Raw genomic sequence first — 20,336 nt, forward strand, 5'->3', positions numbered from 1 at the left:
TTATCTTTTGATATTGACTGGCTTGTAATGGAGTTTGAAAAACGTCAAGCTTTACAAGCTGACCTTAACTACTTCCTTCTCACTAGATTTCCCCTGACCTTCTGAAGCCACATTCAAAAAACACCTGGATGTCAAGAAATACACTGATGGCATCATTTTAGTCCAAAATGCAGTGGGACATACACTGAGGGACACTTCAAGGTTCAACATGTTGGTTATGGCCAGTGATGTCAGAGGTGTAAGTATCAGTATCAGTAGTAATATATCAGTATTTCACTGTATCACTCATGTCAATACAAACATATCACAGAAAAACATTTCACATCTTGTGGGTTAAGACTTAACATTGAGAAGATGTCAGTTTCCAGTGCAACAGATGCACAAGATTTTAGTTTAAGAAACGCTTATCACTCACCTAACCCCATGAAGAAAAACCCAGTCAGATGGGACAATGCTATTTCTACTCAGGGTACAACAAACAGAAAACAACTTTATCACATCTGCTTCGTACAATCACACTAGAAAAGATTGTGACAATTAACCTCATCCTCAGACGATCCCTACATCTCAGAAAGGTCTGATTTGACCTTGATCTGTCGAGAATCTCTCTAAAGCTTATAGTTGGTTCAGATCTGTCTTGGACCAGCTCTTCTAGAAAGTCGTGGGGCACATGGAGCCTACCTCATCTTTTAAGGAAAAATGTAAATGCTTACTAAGCTTATGTTTGTGATTTTTGAAAACTAACTCATGATTATCAATATCTTAAATAATCAATGATCAATGATCAATAATCCATTAACAATTAATGCAACCAAATATACAAACAAATCCTGTTGATAGTAAAAACATGACATTTAATATTTCCTGTCACGTGATGTGATTCCGAACGCAGAGTTCAATGGTCAAACACACAAACGTCAATGACCTGTGGTTTATTTGCAGACTCTGATCCGCCCGTGAGACGAGAGGGTTAGAGGGACACTGTCACTGATTCTGCTTTCTTGGTGGTCGTCTTCTCGAGTCTCTGCAGCTGAATGATGCACAACAAAGGGAATTCCTGGTAAAACACTCTTTGTATTTGTCCCTGTTTCATTCTCGTCTCAGTGTTGGTGTTAATTCTAAACTTGTTTTTGTTTTTAAATCAAATAAAAATCAAGACTGACTGTTCTCTCAGTTTTAATTTTAATATCACAGCTGAAAATTCCCATTTGTATCTTAATGAAATGACCCATAATAATGAACATGTCAGATGTATTCAATTCAGCAATGTTTCTGTAAATTTGTGTTTTACAGCTAAATCTGATTCTGATCAATAACTTGCTGTTTTGTGACGATCAGTTTATTTACAATTCGGTTTTATTCTCAAATATCCACTGACTGATGAGAAAAATGAAAAATATAAAAGCTTTGTTTATTTGTGTGATGTGTTTTATCAGTGAACTGAGTGATGGCGCCGTACTCGACTGTTTTATCTGCTCATCGTCTTCTCACTCGTCAACAGCAGCTTCGTCTCTGAGGTCAGTAACAAACATCGAGTTCAAATAAATCCTCAAAATACAGAAAAAAGAGTATTTCATGAAAATAACTTATACAAGTTTCACTTAGAAAGATGTCATGCGGAGAGTCTCAACATATGACATAACAAATATAAAGAAACTGAAATAGAAAAATGACAAGATAATAAAATAATGTTATGTTAAAATACCTTTTTGTGGGATTAAACAAAATTGGAGATTTACTCATTTAAAAACAGTAATAAGAACTTTACAAATAACACTGAACTCTTCAAACTCTTAGTGAATAAACTATTATTAACTTTAACATGTTTCAGCTCGAATGTTTCATCAGTTACTGAACTTTGTCTGTTGAACAATAAAGTTTTCTTTACATGGAGCTTCAGTTCAGTTTTTTACAGTGTCTTAGTTTAAATCTGTTCTCAAGTCAGTTTGTGTTTAATGTGTGTGAGAGGTTAACTCTGTCAATCATTTTTCATTTAAACACCGAACAACTAAGAGTTCACCTGCTCGTAACTCTGCACAAATCAGTATCAGCACTTTTCTGTCTGGATTATCTCAATTGAAACATATTCTTTTGTTTCTACTGAACTGAATTCATCAATTATTGATCAACCATTTATTAATATTATTGTCAATCAATTAATCAATCATTCACATTTTATTTGTCTCATATTCCCAGTTTGTCTCATCGATGTTAACAAGGAGCAACTTCCTCTGTTCTTCACTCAACAAGAGTCAAATAGAAACTTAGTGATCAGTGAATAAAGCTCAGTCCCATGTGAGGATCCTCTCCCAGGACACAAGTCCAACAGATGCTGATGGAACTGAACACATCAACACAACAACACATCAACACAACAACACATCAACACAACAACAGGATTCACTACATGAGAAGAACCAGTTTGTAATGTTTAAAGTGTTTCTACATAATGTCTGATGGAGATGAAGCAGCAGATGAAATGAGGACTTCCTCTCAGTGATGGTAGAAGATGTGAGGAGACATGTTGTGTGTCAAGAAGTCTGGTTGAAGATAATAGTCCACGATCAGGATCCACCACTACAATCAGATGCCAACATAATCCACAATCCATCGTCATGATCCACGATGTGGCCCTTTTATCATTGTTATTACTTTTATTGTCATAACACTTATGATGTAAACTTTAATTGATGAGTGTTGTAGACCTTCGACATCTAACAGCTGAAGGAGTCACATTATAAACAAATATGAGCTAGTAATAATAATGAATATGATAATAATTTTGATAATAAGTTGTGTGAATAATAAGATGATGTTTGACGGAGAAGGTATTTTACAGCTGTTGCTCCTTCGAGGATTACAAACTGACCACTGAGTGGCTCCTGAACCACACAAGTCACCGGCCCAAGGTGGCGGTGATCTGTAGCTCCGGACTGGGACTCCTCGCTGAAGGAGCCGCCAACAAACAGACGTTCAGGTACCAGGACATCCCCAACTTCCCTGTTAGCACAGGTGAGAGACACGCCCACAATGCTGCGCACAAGTAGCCCAACCCACTAATGTTGATGGGATGTGGCTATAGATTGTTTGTAAAAATCAATATATAAATAAATGCTGCAAAACAATGTGCAAACAGCATCAAGATTTGTGACCGATGGGAACCCTAATGAATTTTAATTTAAATGAAATTATTCAGTTGAACTGAATTGAACGTGTCTGTGTCTCAGTCGCGGGTCACGAGGGCTGCCTGGTGTTTGGGACGATCGAGGACACGCCCTGTGTTTTCATGCAAGGTCACTTCCACCTGTACGAAGGTTACTCGCTCTGTCAGGTGAGTCCTAATCAGTGACATCACAGTTTTCATGGATCATCAGTGTTTGATTTCACGAACTGTTTCCTTTTTACAAAGAACGTCTCTGTAAGAAATCTTTCACAGGTTAGAGAGTGCTGTAATTTTTCTTTCACAATCTGAAGTCTATATTTTAACCATCAGCACGACTCTGATTTAAAAATGGTTGGACGTCTGTTTTCAACCAGCTAATGAGAATTTCTCATCAAAGTTTCTTAGAGAACTTAAAACTAACCGTAAGCCTCTGACAGCAAGAAAAGTATCATGAAAGAAAGGTAAAAACACCTGGTTACCCGGTAACCCACCAACTTCAAACTATCTACAACCAGACGTTCATTCACAGACGTCTTAGTATCATTGACATCATCTCACCAACACAATTATCTGCCTCCAACAGACAACACAACACCGACCAATGAGCGACGAAAAACAACAACACAAGACAACAAAACACAAATAATGTAGTTCTAAAGTTGTTTCTGAAGATTCAGTTAAAGAAGCAACATCTGGACTTGATGAAAACCCAGTGAATTGATCCGTTTGTTTTAACAAAGTTTCTGAACGAGGTCACTGGTTTCAGATTCTGGATCAATGTGGACTGGTGGTTCAGACGGAGCTGATCGTGGACCTGATAAATAAGCAGTGAATTGATCCATTTGATTTAAGAGTTGATCCCATTCCTCCCTACCCCTCCATTTTGCATGTCCACGCGTAGGGGTAGGGTTTCCTGATCTCATCGGGGGAGGGGCAAGTGTTAGGGCTTGAAACAGAGATTTGAGACCCACACTGAGGACTCGGACATTTTCTCTGAATGCATTGCGACTGGCAAGATGGCTGCCCAAGCAACTCAAGAGACCCACAAATGCAAGTATTTTTTCCATTAATAATGATTTAAAATTACAATAACCATTGTTTTATCTGAGTTTAGCATCAATTCTTTCAAAACAATCATTAAATTTTTTTTATAGCTGCTGATGTCTCAGTAGCTAGCTAGCTAACATATTGTTATTTTTGATTCCTGTATGATATTCCTGCATTTTGACATATTTTCATATTGTTTTTCATATCTTTCAAGGTATTTGACATCCTTAATTTACCAAAGTTTTGCAGCGAATCTGCTGAACTTACATGCTCTTTTAATATCAATGCAGACTGGCAGGGTTGCCTATATACTAGCTATATATGTTCTTTCAATTTATATGTGCGATTGAACATACTTTTCACTGTCCATTCGGATGAATGACAAATATCCTTGTGATATTGTCACAGTATGTAGGGAAACATTCACCTGTCCTGTTCGTAGTTGTTATTTGTATATTCTGGGTTTGAGAATATAAAACAAAAAAACACATCTATTTTGTGGACGAGCAGATCAGACACACGTGAAAGAGCTAACATGTTATGATGTGACGTTTCGGTCCGAGACCTTCATCAGGCAAACATTCTTACATGTAAACATGAACGAGGTCAGAAACGGACCCAAGTGGTTACATCTTTGGGGCCTGATCCAAATGTTATTGTAAGATTCAAAGATCAGCTACAATCCCATTTACTATGTAATGTGTGTAATGTAAATTTTTTCAACAATGCTATGTAGCCTGGAATGTTATTAATTATTTATCTTTTCATATGGTAATGATAATGGACATGGTAATTGTTGTTGATGATAAATATCAAGTCACCCAGTTCTTGAATGTAATTCCTTCTTGTTTGTTTTGTGTCTTTCAGGACACGTTGAGCCGACACCACCTCGGGCACATCTTCCACAGCAGCCAGTTCTCCAGCAGCCTCTCCCCCACGGCAGCCCCCCCCCAGCACCTCCACAGAGGGAGAGGAGGAAGAGGAGGGAGAGGAGGGAGAGGAGGAAGAGGGGGAGAGGAGGAAGAGGAGGAAGAGGAGGGAGAGGAGGAAGAGGAGGGAGAGGAGGAAGAGGAGGAAGACCGATCACATCGTGGATTTCCTTGTGCAGGAGAGCGAAGACAAAATGTTACATTTCTTGGGCTTGTTTGAAAAACTGATGAATAAAATGTAAAGTTGTGCTTGTGTAACGGCTGATTTGTTTACATAGTGATTGTTCTATTCAGTTTTCAGTAACATCAGAAGAGCTGATTGTCATATTTAATGTCGGTAGGTGGTAAGAATGTACCCATTGAATTTTATACTGTTTTACAAAATTAAAATGTTTGTTAGGCAAAAATAATTAGCTGTTAAAATGCAACTGAATGTGATGCCAGTGGCCTAATGGGGGATTAGGGTTGTCTGTACCTGTCTCTCTGTACCTGTCTGTCTGTACCTGTCTGTACCTGTCTCTCTCTCTGTACCTGTCTGTCTGTACCTGTCTGTACCTGTCTCTCTCTCTGTACCTGTTAGTCTGTACCTGTCTCTCTCTCTGTACCTGTCTATCTGTACCTGTCTGTACCTGTCTGTCTGTACCTGTCTGTACCTGTCTCTCTCTCTGTACCTGTCTGTCTGTACCTGTCTGTACCTGTCTCTCTCTCTGTACCTGTTAGTCTGTACCTGTCTCTCTCTCTGTACCTGTCTATCTGTACCTGTCTGTACCTGTCTGTCTGTACCTGTCTGTACCTGTCTCTCTCTCTGTACCTGTCTGTCTGTACCTGTCTGTACCTGTCTCTCTCTCTGTACCTGTTAGTCTGTACCTGTCTGTACCTGTCTCTCTCTCTGTACCTGTTAGTCTGTACCTGTCTGTACCTGTCTCTCTCTCTGTACCTGTTAGTCTGTACCTGTCTGTACCTGTCTGTCTGTACCTGTCTGTACCTGTCTCTCTCTCTGTACCTGTCTGTCTGTACCTGTCTGTACCTGTCTCTCTCTCTGTACCTGTTAGTCTGTACCTGTCTCGCTCTCTGTACCTGTTAGTCTGTACCTGTCTCTCTCTCTGTACCTGTCTATCTGTACCTGTCTGTACCTGTCTGTCTGTACCTGTCTGTACCTGTCTCTCTCTCTGTACCTGTTAGTCTGTACCTGTCTGTACCTGTCTCTCTCTCTGTACCTGTCTGTCTGTACCTGTCTGTACCTGTCTCTCTCTCTGTACCTGTTAGTCTGTACCTGTCTATCTCTCTGTACCTGTCTATCTGTACCTGTCTGTACCTGTCTGTCTGTACCTGTCTGTACCTGTCTCTCTCTCTGTACCTGTTAGTCTGTACCTGTCTGTACCTGTCTCTCTCTCTGTACCTGTTAGTCTGTACCTGTCTCTCTCTCTGTACCTGTCTCTCTCTGTACCTGTCTGTACCTGTCTGTCTCTCTGTACCTGTTAGTCTGTACCTGTCTCCTCTCTCTGTACCTGTTAGTCTCTTACCTGTCTCTCTCTGTACCTGTGCCTGTCTCTCTCTCTGTACCTGTCTGTCTGTGTCTCTCTCTACCTCTGTCTGTACCTGTCTCTCTCTCTGTACCTGTCTCTCTCTCTGTACCTGTCTGTCTGTACCTGTCTCTCTCTCTGTACCTGTCTCTCTCTGTACCTGTCTCTCTCTCTGTACCTGTCTCTCTCTCTGTACCTACCTGTTTGTGTCTCTGTACCTGTCTGTCTGTACCTGTCTGTACCTGTCTCTCTCTCTGTACCTGTCTCTCTCTCTGTACCTGTCTCTCTCTCTGTACCTACCTGTTTGTGTCTCTGTACCTGTCTCAGGTGACTTTTCCTGTGAGGATCTTCAAGTTAATGGGGGTGGAGTCAGTGTTGGTGACGAACGCATCAGGTGGAATCTGTCCAGACTTTAAAGTTGGTGACATCATGATCATCAAAGACCACATCAACCTGCCGGGATTTGCTGGACAACATCCGCTCTGTGGACCCAACGACGAGCGGTGAGACCGCCTCACTACCTGTTAAAGGGATAGTTCACTGAAAAACCAACATTCACTCATTATCTACTCACCACTGTGATGGAGTAAAAAACACTTCTGGAGTTTCAGGGGTAAACAGTGCTGCAGCCAAGTCCAAATCAACTGCGTCACCGTTTTGAGTTGAATTTGATGTCGGGCTTGTGGACCCTTGATGACATCACAGTCTAGAGCAGGATGGAGGCGTGTTGTGTTTTTTCTGTTGTTGTATTATACTGTATCTGAGGAATCAGTCACCAGTTAGTTCAGTTATATTGTATTCTGCTCTAACGCTGTTTACCCCTGAAACTCCAGAAGTGTTTTGGCTCAAACACTTCACCCCCCCTCCATCACAGTGGTGAGTAGATAATGAGGGAATGTTCATTTTTCAGTGAACTATCCCTTTAACCTGTCTGTTGACCTGTCTTTCTCTCCAACTGTCTGTAGTTTTGGGATCAGGTTTCCGTGCATGTCGGACGCCTACAGTAAGGATCTGAGGCGTCTGGCATTGGACGTGGGCTCTGAGCTCGGCTGCCGTGACTTTATCAGAGAGGGAGTTTACTGCATGGTGAGCGGACCCAACTTTGAAACCATCGCTGAGGCCAGGATGCTGCTGATCCTGGGCTGTGACTCTGTGGGTAAGAGACAGACAGGTCTCACTAATTGGTTGAGAGCGGACTGTTGATGACTCAAACCATTTAACATCACTTCTTGTTCTTTCATTTACTAATAAGGCAGCACAACAGGGGATTTTGGGAGTTGTAGTGTGGAGACCTGAACATGTTTCATTCAGTCTCCTGAGTCTTTTGTTCAGACAGTATGTATTATATTCAGTATTCAGTACAGACAAATGTTTATTTGTTTCAAGAGGTTGTTCAGGCTTCATGATACTTTAGGAACATCAGAGGTCTTGCTTCAACAGGTCCTTCAAAATCTGTTCAAACTACTCCAGAAGTTTTCATATGGAAACGAGTGGTTTGAGAGCAGGTCGAGATTCGTGGTGTTCTTCCGAAGAGGGTTAGGGAAAGAGGGATCGTTGCTCTGAAGTTTGTTGGCGTCCTGCAGACGTTTCACTGGTCGAGGTTCCTGAGATGAATCAGTTGCGATATTAAATTGTTCCTATGTCATCAGACACCGATTTAAAGACACACACATTCGGTCAAACAGGTTATCATAAGATATCTGAGCTTTTATCACTTTTATCTACTTACCCCCCAAATACCACCAAAATACAACCAGCTACTCTCAACTGTCACCAGCTCCCCCAGCTAAACCCAACTCCGAACCCTTCTGACTAACCCACTCATCCTTCATCTGGTTAATCAATGAAACTAACAACAAATCTCATGTTTTATCATCTGGTGACAATAATGAATACATTTAGAAGGTAACTTAATATGAGATCAATATTCTTTTGTAGTTTACCTCTATCATTAAAATTTGGATCATTTCCTTTCAATTTTCAAGATAAAATATAGCAGAACATTTCCCACACTGCAGTTTGTCCTTATCAGATGTCCCGTATACAAATACTTTAGTGAGAACAAAGTTAAAGAGAAGGTTAAATAACGTGATCTTTATCTATTCTTCAGGAATGAGTACAGTTCCTGAAGTGACCGTAGCTAAACACTGTGGACTCAGAGTTCTGGGTCTGTCGCTTATCACCAACAAGGTCAGTTTATATTACATGATGTTATATTATGTTTTATTATAAATTGGTAATGTATGTGTTCTCTTGTCCTGTGTTGATACTTCAGAATTACTCCTTTTCATGAGTGAAGAAAACTTTGTGTTTATCCTTCCTGGTTTATCTGCAGTAAAGATTTTATACTCGATTTTTTTCATCAGATGAAACTGAATTTTCTTTATGACTGTTCCATGTGTGGTTCATATTTACGTTTTAATGATTTACTGAACCCATGTTACTGTTTCATACATGTCGACTGTTTCAGCGTGTTAAACAACCGACAATCTTCAGACCCAAGTTCACAACATTTCAAAATAAAAGCCCTGTAATTCAGCTCAGTATAATATATATATATATATATATATAATATAATAATTTATATATATAAAACATGACAGCAACAAACAAACATTGTGCTTTTACTTTGAAGATACATTTGAAGTGATCTTGTTAATGTCGTTGTCATGACAGAGATCCGCTCCTGCTGTAGTTTATCTGAGAACCTAGAAGAAGACATGTTCACAGACTGACACACACACACACACACTGACACCCAGCTTTCTCACCAGAGGCCACGCTCTATGTACGTCACTGTGTGATGTCGTACCTGTGCTTTCCTGCAGGTGTCTCTGGACTACAGTCGGGAGGAGAAGGTGAACCACGACGAGGTTCTTCAGATCAGTAAAATGAGGGCGGAGCTTTTGCAGAAACTCGTCTTCACACTGATCTGTCGTTTCCAGCAGCAAAGCATCAACACGCACTGAAAGACGAGTCATAACAGTCTCCCATCAATTTATCACTTCATCCCTTCATCAGGTCATCAGCAGCCAGAACCAGTCTGTGGCAGACCTCTGGGACACTGAGGTGGAAACCAAAACCATGATGATGAAAAGCTGATTTCACCTTGAACATCTTAGTCATCCACCTCACAACCAATCAGGGACTCTGCTAAGATGCCTCCCAGGCCGCCGAGAACCTCACACACACCTGTAAATTACAAGAATAGTCACTGGAAGTGCAGAAGGAGATCGTGCATCCCATGCTTCACCAACCCACATGTACAACAATAACAAGACCCCACTACCACATATAAACAACCAGCTCCTTAAAACAAGTCTGATTACATTTCCGAATGCTACCATCCATGTTCCAATAATAGTTTTTACTCACAGGTTGGAGTCTCGGAATCGAGGGTGTGAGGGAGGGCTGCGATGTACTGAGGGAGTTTCGTATAATCTCTGCGTACCGCAGGATCAAAAACCTGAAAGACCTCGTCCACACTGCATTCAATACCGAGACTGCCGATAAGGAAGAGCTTCGAGGTTCTGAAATTGGTTTTATCAGCCACACCCACATCTTTTTTTAAACAATTTCTTTATTTGCTTTTAAGAAACATATGGAACAGTCATAACAATATACAAACATAAATACAATAAAACAAACATTAGGGAAAAAAATTTAAAGATAAAAACGAAATAATTTAAAATATAAAGAGTATGCATACGTACACACCCGCATACATATACATATACATATATACACATACACATACACATATCAATACATACACTCGCAAATTAAATTACAATGCTTCTTATATAGATACTACTTACTACTTACTTGATCAAATTACAAGGCTACCATTCTGTTCCCAGCAGAGGGGCATTTAATCAAACTTTCCAGAATCATTCTGTTAATCCAATATGTTTTCCAGATCTGTTAATTCTAGATAATTAAGAAAAGGACCACATATCTTTTTTGAAAACTTCTGGTTTCCCCTTCTAAAAATAGGTGATCTTTCCTATGGCTATACATGCAGACAATTCTTAATTTATGTTCTTTTGAATAGCAACCTAAGATGAAAAGCTTGGGCTCCATTGTATCGACAAAATAACTTCTATTATATCTTTTACCTCTGCCCAGAACTTTTATGTCTTATCACATTCACTGACACAATGAATAAAGGTTCCCTTGGATTGTCCACATTTAAAACATAAATCTGTGATATTACCATTAAATTGATTTAGTTTTTCTGGAGTTATATACGTTCGCATCAGCCAATTATATTTTAAAAGCCTAAGACGTGTGTTTGCTGTTTGTGTTTGAGCTGCTTTGCAAACATTTTCCCAATCATCAAATGAAATAATGTCCTGTAAGAGAGGAGAGAGGACTCCAAGCTCAGAGTTTAGCTTCAGAAGATTTGGGGAACCAGATATGAATAAATCATAATATCTAGATATTATGTTTTTCCCAGTACTGTCTTTTGAAACAGTTTTCTCTAATGGTGAAAAGGGGGGAACAGCTAGTGATTGTTTTTGGTTTGCTTCAATAAAGCTTCAGAGTTGCAAACATTTGAAAAAGTGTGTCCGTGGAATGTTGTATTTACTTACAAGCTCCTCAAATGACATCAGTTTATCATCATTTAATCTATATACATCCTGCATTTTCTGCCCCTTATCTAACCAAGTCCTAACTCCACTATCAGCTCTACCTGGAGTGAAGCGATCATTTCCCCAAATTGGACTAAAACATGAAAGAGAAAGTGGCTCGTCCAAATATTTCCTTACCGCATACCAAACATTAATCTGTTCCTGGTTATGGGGTTAGTGGTTTTACTTCTGAGTTTCTTTAGACTGGTTGAGTACATATATTCAAGAAGGGATAGTTCTAGGGATTGAGATTCCAACTGGAGCCCCCCTCTATCATAGGGTAAGTACAGAAGAGACAGTTTTAGTCTGGGTCGTCTGTTAATCCAGACATTTTATGAATAACCTTTTTAACTTAGAGAATAGATTTGAGGGAGGAGGGTTAACCCATCCCTTCTGGAACAAATAGAGTAATTTGGGGAGTATGTTCATTTTCAAGATATTAATCTTTCCAATTAAGGAGATTGGACCCTTGCCAATCTCCTTAATTGGAAAGATTAATATCTATTCTATCTCCATCTATTAATCGAACTTGTAATTGATTCTATAGTAGAATCATAATTAGATTTTATCACATCATCTATATTTGGTAGAATGTTGATGCCCAAATATGTAAACTGATTAACAACATTAAACTGAAAGACATATTACCTCTCTCTTTGGAGTTTAGTGGCATTATAGAAGATTTGGAGTCATTTATTTTGTAGCCAACATTTTTAATTACTGCGGGTATGAATTTCTCCAGGTGACTGTGAAAAATAATCAGGTCATCAGCATATAACGCAATATGGTGATCAATTCGACCTATGGTTATACCAGCTAACTCTTTATGGGCTCGTACGGCTATGGCAAGAGGCTCAATGGCCATTATAAACAGCAGTGGCGATAAATGGCATCCTTGACGGCATTCTGTGAGGATCTTAATTGGTTTTGATATGTAATATTGGTGAGCACTTCCGCACAGGGTTTCTTATATAACAGTTTTATCCATTTACAAAAGTTCCCCCCACATCCGAACGATTACAAACTTAAAAAAAATAGGGCCATTCGACCCTATCAAAGGCTTCATCCACATCTCACGATAAGAGAGCCTTGTGTGGTGCGTCCTTCTGGATGTGTAAAATGTTCAGCACCCTCCTGACATTATGAAACCCTTGTCGACCCTTAATAAACCCGTTTTGATCCTTTTCAATCATTCTTGGGAGCACACTTTCCAACCTCTCACCAGGACTTTACATACTTTACATCTGAATTAAGAAGACTAATTGGTGTTAAGGTTTCACACCTATTGCAGGGTTTCCCTGGTTTTGGTATCATTGTTTCAAGGCTTCCCTCAAGGATGATGGAAGGTTTAAATTATCAAAAGATTGTAATTTGGTTTCAAACTTTTTGTAAATACCTAAAGGTTGGCCATCAGGACCCGCCGCCTTTCCACATTTTATACTATCAATTGCAAAGGATTTCTTTTTTAATCAGAACTCAGCTTCCAGGCTGGATCTAGGTCCATCTGGGATAATGGGTATTGATATTATCTGAAAAGTTTTTTTGGGTCTCCAGGTTTACATTCATTTCAGAAGTATATAGGTTTTCATATAAATGTCAAAAAGCCTTATTTATATCTTTAGGGTCAGCTATATTATCCCCCTGGCTATTCTGTATTGAAGTGATGGATCTTTCATTTTGTAATTGTTTGATACGCCAAGCTAATATTTTCCCAAGTTATTCTCCTTGGTTGTAAAATCTTTGGCTTTTATTTTTTATTCCTAAATTGTCTTTTTCTCTTGTGATTTCGAGCTTGTGAAATTAATAATCTGCCCTCTAATAAATGCTTTGAAAGCTTCACATCTAACACATCCTGATGTTTCAGAGGTATTTGTCTTGAAATAAAAATCAATCTGTGCGCCAAGGTAGGTGAGAAAATCTTGATCTAGCAACCATTTTTGTTGAAATCGCCATTTAGATGTGTCTCTAGTCAACTTTGAATCTGCATAAAGCATTGACTGGTGCACGGTCTGAAAAAAGGATGCCTTTGTAGTAGCAGTCCTTCATTTTACAGACCAAATTTGAGGATATTAAAAAGTAATCTATACGTGATTGATGAGTACTAGAGTGCAAATTAGATTTGTTACCTGTTACAGATTCTGTTGTACCATCGTCATACGTAAGCTGTTGCCCTAGCACCTTGGTCCAATCACGCCATGCCTATGATCTCGCCACTCGAGAGGAGCAGTGTTGTGCACAACCCCAAGGGCGCTCATATGTTTCGTGGGTTAGGGGGGGTTGAACTGTGGGTCCATACCTGGGATGAGAGTCGTTATGTTTAACGGTCAGGTCGTTAAACCTGCCCGTCAGTTGTGGCTCGTCTGAGTCAAAGTGTTAATGGCTGTTGAGTGGAAGCAAACTGATTTTTTCTCACAGAGGACACATTTAAAAGGAACCAAAACATTCAGAGGGTTAAAAATTGATGGTGGAAACATTCAATCATTAACAATTTCAAAATGTTATACAAAATGAGTTAAATGAAGGGCATTTGGTTAAATCAACTTTATTACATTCACAAGGAAATTGAACAGACCACAACATTTATTCAGTTTGATGAATTTTAGCAGCTTTTGCCAGTTGCTGATTTTGGAAATGACCTGAAATTCAGATTAAATTCAATATATTTTCCTAATTTATTTATTTTATTGAAATTAAAAGAAAACGGCTAAATGTTTGTTATTTCTTCTCTCTGAAATGTTTGATTGGTGTGATCCACATCTCAAGCAGGTTTAAAATAGTTATCATATGACTTTAATTCAGCTCAGATGGACTCTCAACTTGACCTTTGACCCTAGAACAGACAGGTACTGTAGACAGTGACCTTGTGGCTGATCTCTTGAAGCAGCTCTTTAACAGCAGCCTCCAGTTCCACCAGCAGCTCAGCCTTCACCTCCAGAGTTTGTTGGTTTTCGTTGTACGACTTCTCCAGATCTGAAAAACAGTTCAAACCTACTTCAAACACTGCATCTCTGTAGGAAGATCCCTGCAGAGTGAAGCAATCACTAAAACTCAAACTGCCGTATTACAGTCAGGCACAACATCTGGAACCAAACATTTGAAGGAGGTAGAAGATCGGTACTGAATCTGACTCTAAAAAATGTTCCTATTGATTTCTGAGAATTGCAATCCGAGTTCAAATCAAGTTTTTTTAATTGAATTGTTGCCATAAAAATAGATAGCTCCCCTGGTTGAACACATATATTCATCAGGCTGAGTTCTTGCTGCAGCGGTTCGAATCCGCTACAGATGGTTTGCTACATGTCATCACATTTCCTTCACAACACTGTATTTCCTGGTAATCTCCACTGACATGGCCAAGATAAGCTACAAATAATAACTTTCATGGTAAATTGGTATAATTTAAACACTCAGCAGTCTGTGGGGTTAAGATAATACAAATAGTTTAATCATGACACTGGGCCTCATTCACAAACAGTGCGTACGTAAAAATCTGTGCTTAAACCGTGCGTACGAACATTTGACTCACAAATCTGAATTCATCAATATGTTCTTCCTTAAATTTGTTCGCAGAGTACGAACAAATTTAGAACTTCCTCAGACCATGCGTACGCAGAAATGATGAAGGACTGGCTGTCATGGAAAATGTAAACACACCCTTTTAACTAAATTAATAATTTATTAAAACTCTATTTAAAGTCTTAAATAGACAACAATAATTTAATTTACTAATGCATTGACCAAATGTATTAAATAACCATGAAATTGACGCCCTTTCATCCTCATGATTTATTGTCATAATTCATATCTTCAACTATAACAGTTTACAATAGAGTATATGAGAATGTTTATATTGAAATTTAACAGTTTTGTCTGTTGTTAAATTGTTTATTGACCTAATTGACTGTATTCACCTGAAGTGTCTCCACTTAAGTACAGTACATAAACCTGTATGCCCTACATCTCTCACACACACACACACACACACACACACACACACACACACACACACACACACACACACACACACACACACACACACACACACACACACACACAGAAATAGAGGCGTGGCAGTATGCTAATTACACAGCGCGGACGCGCCTGTCGATTTAGAAGGATTCTGATTTACAAACATACGCACGGTGATGAGTCGGCTGGTGCGCACGTGTCATGAATCCGGGGGTGATTTTGCGAACGCACTTATTTTCTGCAGAGATTAAGAACATTTCTGCGCACATGTTAGTGAATGAGTCCCAGTGAGAGTGGAGGTGTGATGTCAGAGTGATGTCACCTTTCAGCAGCCGCAACTTGTCGCTGGCCTGCAACAACAACTGTTTGGCTTCCTGTTGCAGTGACACCGCCCTCTTCTTGGCATCAGCCACACCCCCTGCCTTGTGATCAATCAGCTGCCCCACTGTGGCATACTTATCCTTCAGGTCGGACCCCAGGTCCTAAACACACACATGTTCAGTGACATTGATTAACTTCAGGCTCCAAGAGAATTTTTCAATAGAAACAAAGTCAAGAAAAGAAATTGAATATAATCTGGAGATGTGAGAGTGTCCTTCTATAAACGATCTAACCAGTGGACTTACTTTCTTCACCTCCTCTGCTATCTTTGTGATGCTTTCTGCATCCTGATTGGTCTGTTCAGAGCTCATAGTGACATTCACAGCTTTGTCTATTAGTAATGTTACGTCCTGCTCAAGCCTCTGCAGCCTTTTGGTGGCGTTGGTCAGCTTCAGTTCTGCTTCTGTTGTCTCTGACTGCACCTGAATCCAACACAGACAGACACAAGTTGACTTCATGTTTCTGATGCGAGGTCAAACATTGAACATTTCCATCATGTTAGTGATGAACAGAGAATGATGCAGTCCCACATAGTTAGCACCTGTAATTGTGTTGATCTGAGCCTTTCTGTTAGCATTAGCATGAGATGTGGTCAGATGATTCAGTGGAAAGAGACTTAGCAACAAACTGCTGGTCTGAGGTCAGCGCTCCAGAGATTCACTGTTGTTTTAAGGCTCATTATCACCAAGTTAACATGAAGGTACATAGACACATGAATAACAAGTGCAGTTATTCATAATAACAATCAGTCATTTAAAATATCAATACACCAAGTTTCAAACCTGCCTTTAAGTGGAATTGGAGATGCCAGAAACAAACATTAAGAACAACCTCTTCGGTAACATTTCTTTTGACAGTTAAACTATAAAACTGTTTTGGATACATTAAAACCATGCAGCTCGGTTCATGTGCTTAGATCATTAACATAGAGTGTTGGGTCAGAACTGACTATAGACAGCAGGTTGTTGGTATTCTGGATGTCGCCGCAGCCTGCTGGATGGCGCTGCTGGCTGCGGTCTGAGCTCTCCGAGCTTCTTCCAGAGCTTTTTTCATTTTCTCTGCAGATTCCTTCACATCAGCTGCCTCCTCACTGAGCAACATAAGAAGTCATGTGTTAGAGAGGTAAGAATCTTCTTACCCAACAAATCGAATCACAGGCCGAGGAGAATGTTGAAACAGACAGATGGGATCTCATTTGTCCATCTGGATTTCAAACACAGTTCTGGATGGACAGGCAGGACTTGCCTGGCGCGACGGGCCTGGTCCAGCAGGTTCTCAGCTCTCTGGATGTTGTCAGTACTCTGCTGCAGTATGGTCTCCACATGTCCCAGTTCTCCCACCTTCTGTCGGATCTCTTCTGTGAGGTTTTGCAGCTGTGCCGGCGTAGTCGGCATCTGCATTGCCAGAACCTCGTTAGCCACCAGCTCGATGCTCTCTAGGTCTGCGGCATCCTCTGAAACAACACAAACAGCTGGTTTGCTTCTCACCTCTCTGATCATCTGACAGCGAGTTTCTGATCAAACCATATTTCTTTACAACCGTCAATCAGACAACTTCCTGACCGAGGAGATAGAAATGTGTCTCTAAAGATACAGCACCTCTCTCCGATGACCTTTAGCCACTAACGTTGGCTGGACATCTGTTTCATTGTTTTTAAATCCTACTGCAGCTTTAAGCAACTGTGTATTTCTGAGATGTAGAGAAGTTCTACATCCTCTGCTCTTACTAACATCCTGATCAAAAACCAGAGGAGGCTCAAGTAACCAGGACCTTCGCATCGAGGCTGAGCTGCGAGAGAAGATCAAATGAAGTCAGTCTTTGTTTACGAATATTACATCGAACATATTGTAATATTAATATTTCAATGTTAACAAACCTCACATCGTAACTTCCATAACAGTGATTGATAACAGAGCTGCAATCAAACACGTAATTATATGTACAAATTTTAAGTTTTTGTTTTGTTTGTTGGACAAAGGAAGGAAGTGTATGATATACGTGTTAAACAGGAAGTGTGTGACATAAGTGTTAAACAGGAAGTGTGTGAAATACGTGTTAAACAGGAAGTGTGTGACATACGTGTTAAACAGGAAGTGTGTGAAATACGTGTTAAACAGGAAGTGTGTGACATAAGTGTTAAACAGGAAGTGTGTGACATACGTGTTAAACAGGAAGTGTGTGACATAAGTGTTAGACAGGAAGTGTGACATATGTGTTAAACAGGAAGTGTGTGACATACGTGTTAAACAGGAAGTGTATGATATACGTGTTAAACAGGAAGTGTGTGACATAAGTGTTAAACAGGAAGTGTGTGACATACGTGTTAAACAGGAAGTGTGTGACATAAGTGTTAGACAGGAAGTGTGTGACATAAGTGTTAAACAGGAAGTGTGTGACATAAGTGTTAGACAGGAAGTGTGTGACATAAGTGTTAGACAGGAAGTGTGTGACATACGTGTTAAAAGTCTCTGATCTGTCTGATGAGACTTCTCAGCTCATCGTTACTCTGGTCCACTTTCTGTTTGGTTCTGTTGGTCTTCATCAGGACGTCCTGAGCGCTCAGTTTCGCTTCATCTGCCTTCAGCTTGACCTCTGACACCTGTCGATAAACCAGAGGTGAGAAGATCCACAGTTCACCTGAGCAACAGACCAGAACCAGTCACACTCACCATCTTAGACAGTTTTCCACTTCCCGATGGCACTGATAATTTCCTGTTCTGACTCTTGAGTCTTCCTCCACGCACTGTTGGCCGTCATCACCACGCCGTCACATCCTTCGCCCCACAGCTGGTGCACAAATCCTGATCCGCTAATGGACTGCCACATGTCTATAAGAGCAAGAGAGTATAGACCAAATTTAATTGTTTAATTGTATATTGAGTAGGGCTGTCAAACGATTAAAATGTTAATCAGATCAATCACAGGGTGGCTGTGATTAATCATCATATTTGGTAGAATGTTGATGCCCAAATATGTAAACTGATTAACAACATTAAACTGAAAGACATATTACCTCTCTCTTTGGAGTTTAGTGGCATTATAGAAGATTTGGAGTCATTTATTTTCTAGCCAACATTTTTAATTACTGCGGGTATGAATTTCTCCAGGTGACTGTGAAAAATAATAAGGTCATCAGCATATAACGCAATATGGTGATCAATTCGACCTATGGTTATACCAGCTAACTCTTTCTGGGCTCGTACGGCTATGGCAAGAGGCTCAATGGCCATTATAAACAGCAGTGGCGATAAATGGCATCCTTGACGGCATTCTGTGAGGATCTTAATTGGTTTTGATATGTAATATTGGTGAGCACTTCCGCACAGGGTTTCTTATATAACAGTTTTATCCATTTACAAAAGTTCCCCCCACATCCGAACGATTACAAACTTAAAAAAAATAGGGCCATTCGACCCTATCAAAGGCTTCATCCACATCTCACGATAAGAGAGCCTTGTGTGGTGCGTCCTTCTGGATGTGTAAAATGTTCAGCACCCTCCTGACATTATGAAACCCTTGTCGACCCTTAATAAACCCGTTTTGGTCCTTTTCAATCATTCTTGGGAGCACACTTTCCAACCTCTCACCAGGACTTTACATAGCACCTTTACATCTGAATTAAGAAGACTAATTGGTGTTAAGGTTTCACACCTATTGCAGGGTTTCCCTGGTTTTGGTATCATTGTTTCAAGGCTTCCCTCAAGGATGATGGAAGGTTTAAATTATCAAAAGATTGTAATTTGGTTTCAAACTTTTTGTAAATACCTAAAGGTTGGCCATCAGGACCCGCCGCCTTTCCACATTTTATACTATCAATTGCAAAGGATTTCTTTTTTAATCAGAACTCAGCTTCCAGGCTGGATCTAGGTCCATCTGGGATAATGGGTATTGATATTATCTGAAAAGTTTTTTTGGGTCTCCAGGTTTACATTCATTTCAGAAGTATATAGGTTTTCATATAAATGTCAAAAAGCCTTATTTATATCTTTAGGGTCAGCTATATTATCCCCCTGGCTATTCTGTATTGAAGTGATGGATCTTTCATTTTGTAATTGTTTGATACGCCAAGCTAATATTTTCCCAAGTTATTCTCCTTGGTTGTAAAATCTTTGGCTTTTATTTTTATTCCTAAATTGTCTTTTCTCTTGTGATTTCGAGCTTGTGAAATTAATAATCTGCCCTCTAATAAATGCTTTGAAAGCTTCACATCTAACACATCCTGATGTTTCAGAGGTATTTGTCTTGAAATAAAATCAATCTGTGCGCCAAGGTAGGTGAGAAAATCTTGATCTAGCAACCATTTTTGTTGAAATCGCCATTTAGATGTGTCTCTAGTCAACTTTGAATCTGCATAAAGCATTGACTGGTGCACGGTCCGAAAAAAGGATGCCTTTGTAGTAGCAGTCCTTCATTTTACAGACCAAATTTGAGGATATTAAAAAGTAATCTATACGTGATTGATGAGTACTAGAGTGCAAATTAGATTTGTTACCTGTTACAGATTCTGTTGTACCATCGTCATACGTAAGCTGTTGCCCTAGCACCTTGGTCCAATCACGCCATGCCTATGATCTCGCCACTCGAGAGGAGCAGTGTTGTGCACAACCCCAAGGGCGCTCATATGTTTCGTGGGTTAGGGGGGGTTGAACTGTGGGTCCATACCTGGGATGAGAGTCGTTATGTTTAACGG

At 39.8% G+C, this 20,336-nt stretch overlaps 1 protein-coding gene and 1 pseudogene across 1 annotated transcript; one reads left to right on the forward strand and one right to left on the reverse strand.

Annotated features, from left to right (window-relative positions):
* Positions 1-928: 928 nt before the first annotated feature.
* Positions 929-11,227, forward strand: pnp4b (purine nucleoside phosphorylase 4b). Its single transcript, XM_035155880.2, has 8 exons — positions 929-1,060; positions 1,437-1,517; positions 2,840-3,012; positions 3,228-3,331; positions 6,990-7,165; positions 7,628-7,818; positions 8,773-8,852; positions 9,491-11,227. The coding sequence occupies exons 1-8, from the start codon at positions 1,035-1,037 to the stop codon at positions 9,629-9,631; spliced, it is 972 nt and encodes a 323-aa protein (XP_035011771.1). The 5' UTR covers positions 929-1,034; the 3' UTR covers positions 9,632-11,227.
* A 2,595-nt stretch (positions 11,228-13,822) lies between these two features.
* Positions 13,823-17,208, reverse strand: LOC124851868 (annotated as a pseudogene).
* Between the last annotated feature and the right edge of the window lie 3,128 nt (positions 17,209-20,336).

This window comes from Hippoglossus stenolepis, chromosome 5, assembly GCF_022539355.2.
Source record: "Hippoglossus stenolepis isolate QCI-W04-F060 chromosome 5, HSTE1.2, whole genome shotgun sequence".
NCBI lineage: Eukaryota > Metazoa > Chordata > Actinopteri > Pleuronectiformes > Pleuronectidae > Hippoglossus > Hippoglossus stenolepis.

Bases quoted from the DNA above. Each gene is read 5' to 3' on its own strand.
- pnp4b (XM_035155880.2), top strand. From the start codon at position 1,035: ATGATGCACAACAAAGGGAATTCCTG. The intron at 1,518-2,839 runs GTCAGTAACAAA...GGTATTTTACAG, and splicing joins ACAGCAGCTTCGTCTCTGAG to CTGTTGCTCCTTCGAGGATT. The intron at 3,332-6,989 runs GTGAGTCCTAAT...TACCTGTCTCAG, and splicing joins AAGGTTACTCGCTCTGTCAG to GTGACTTTTCCTGTGAGGAT.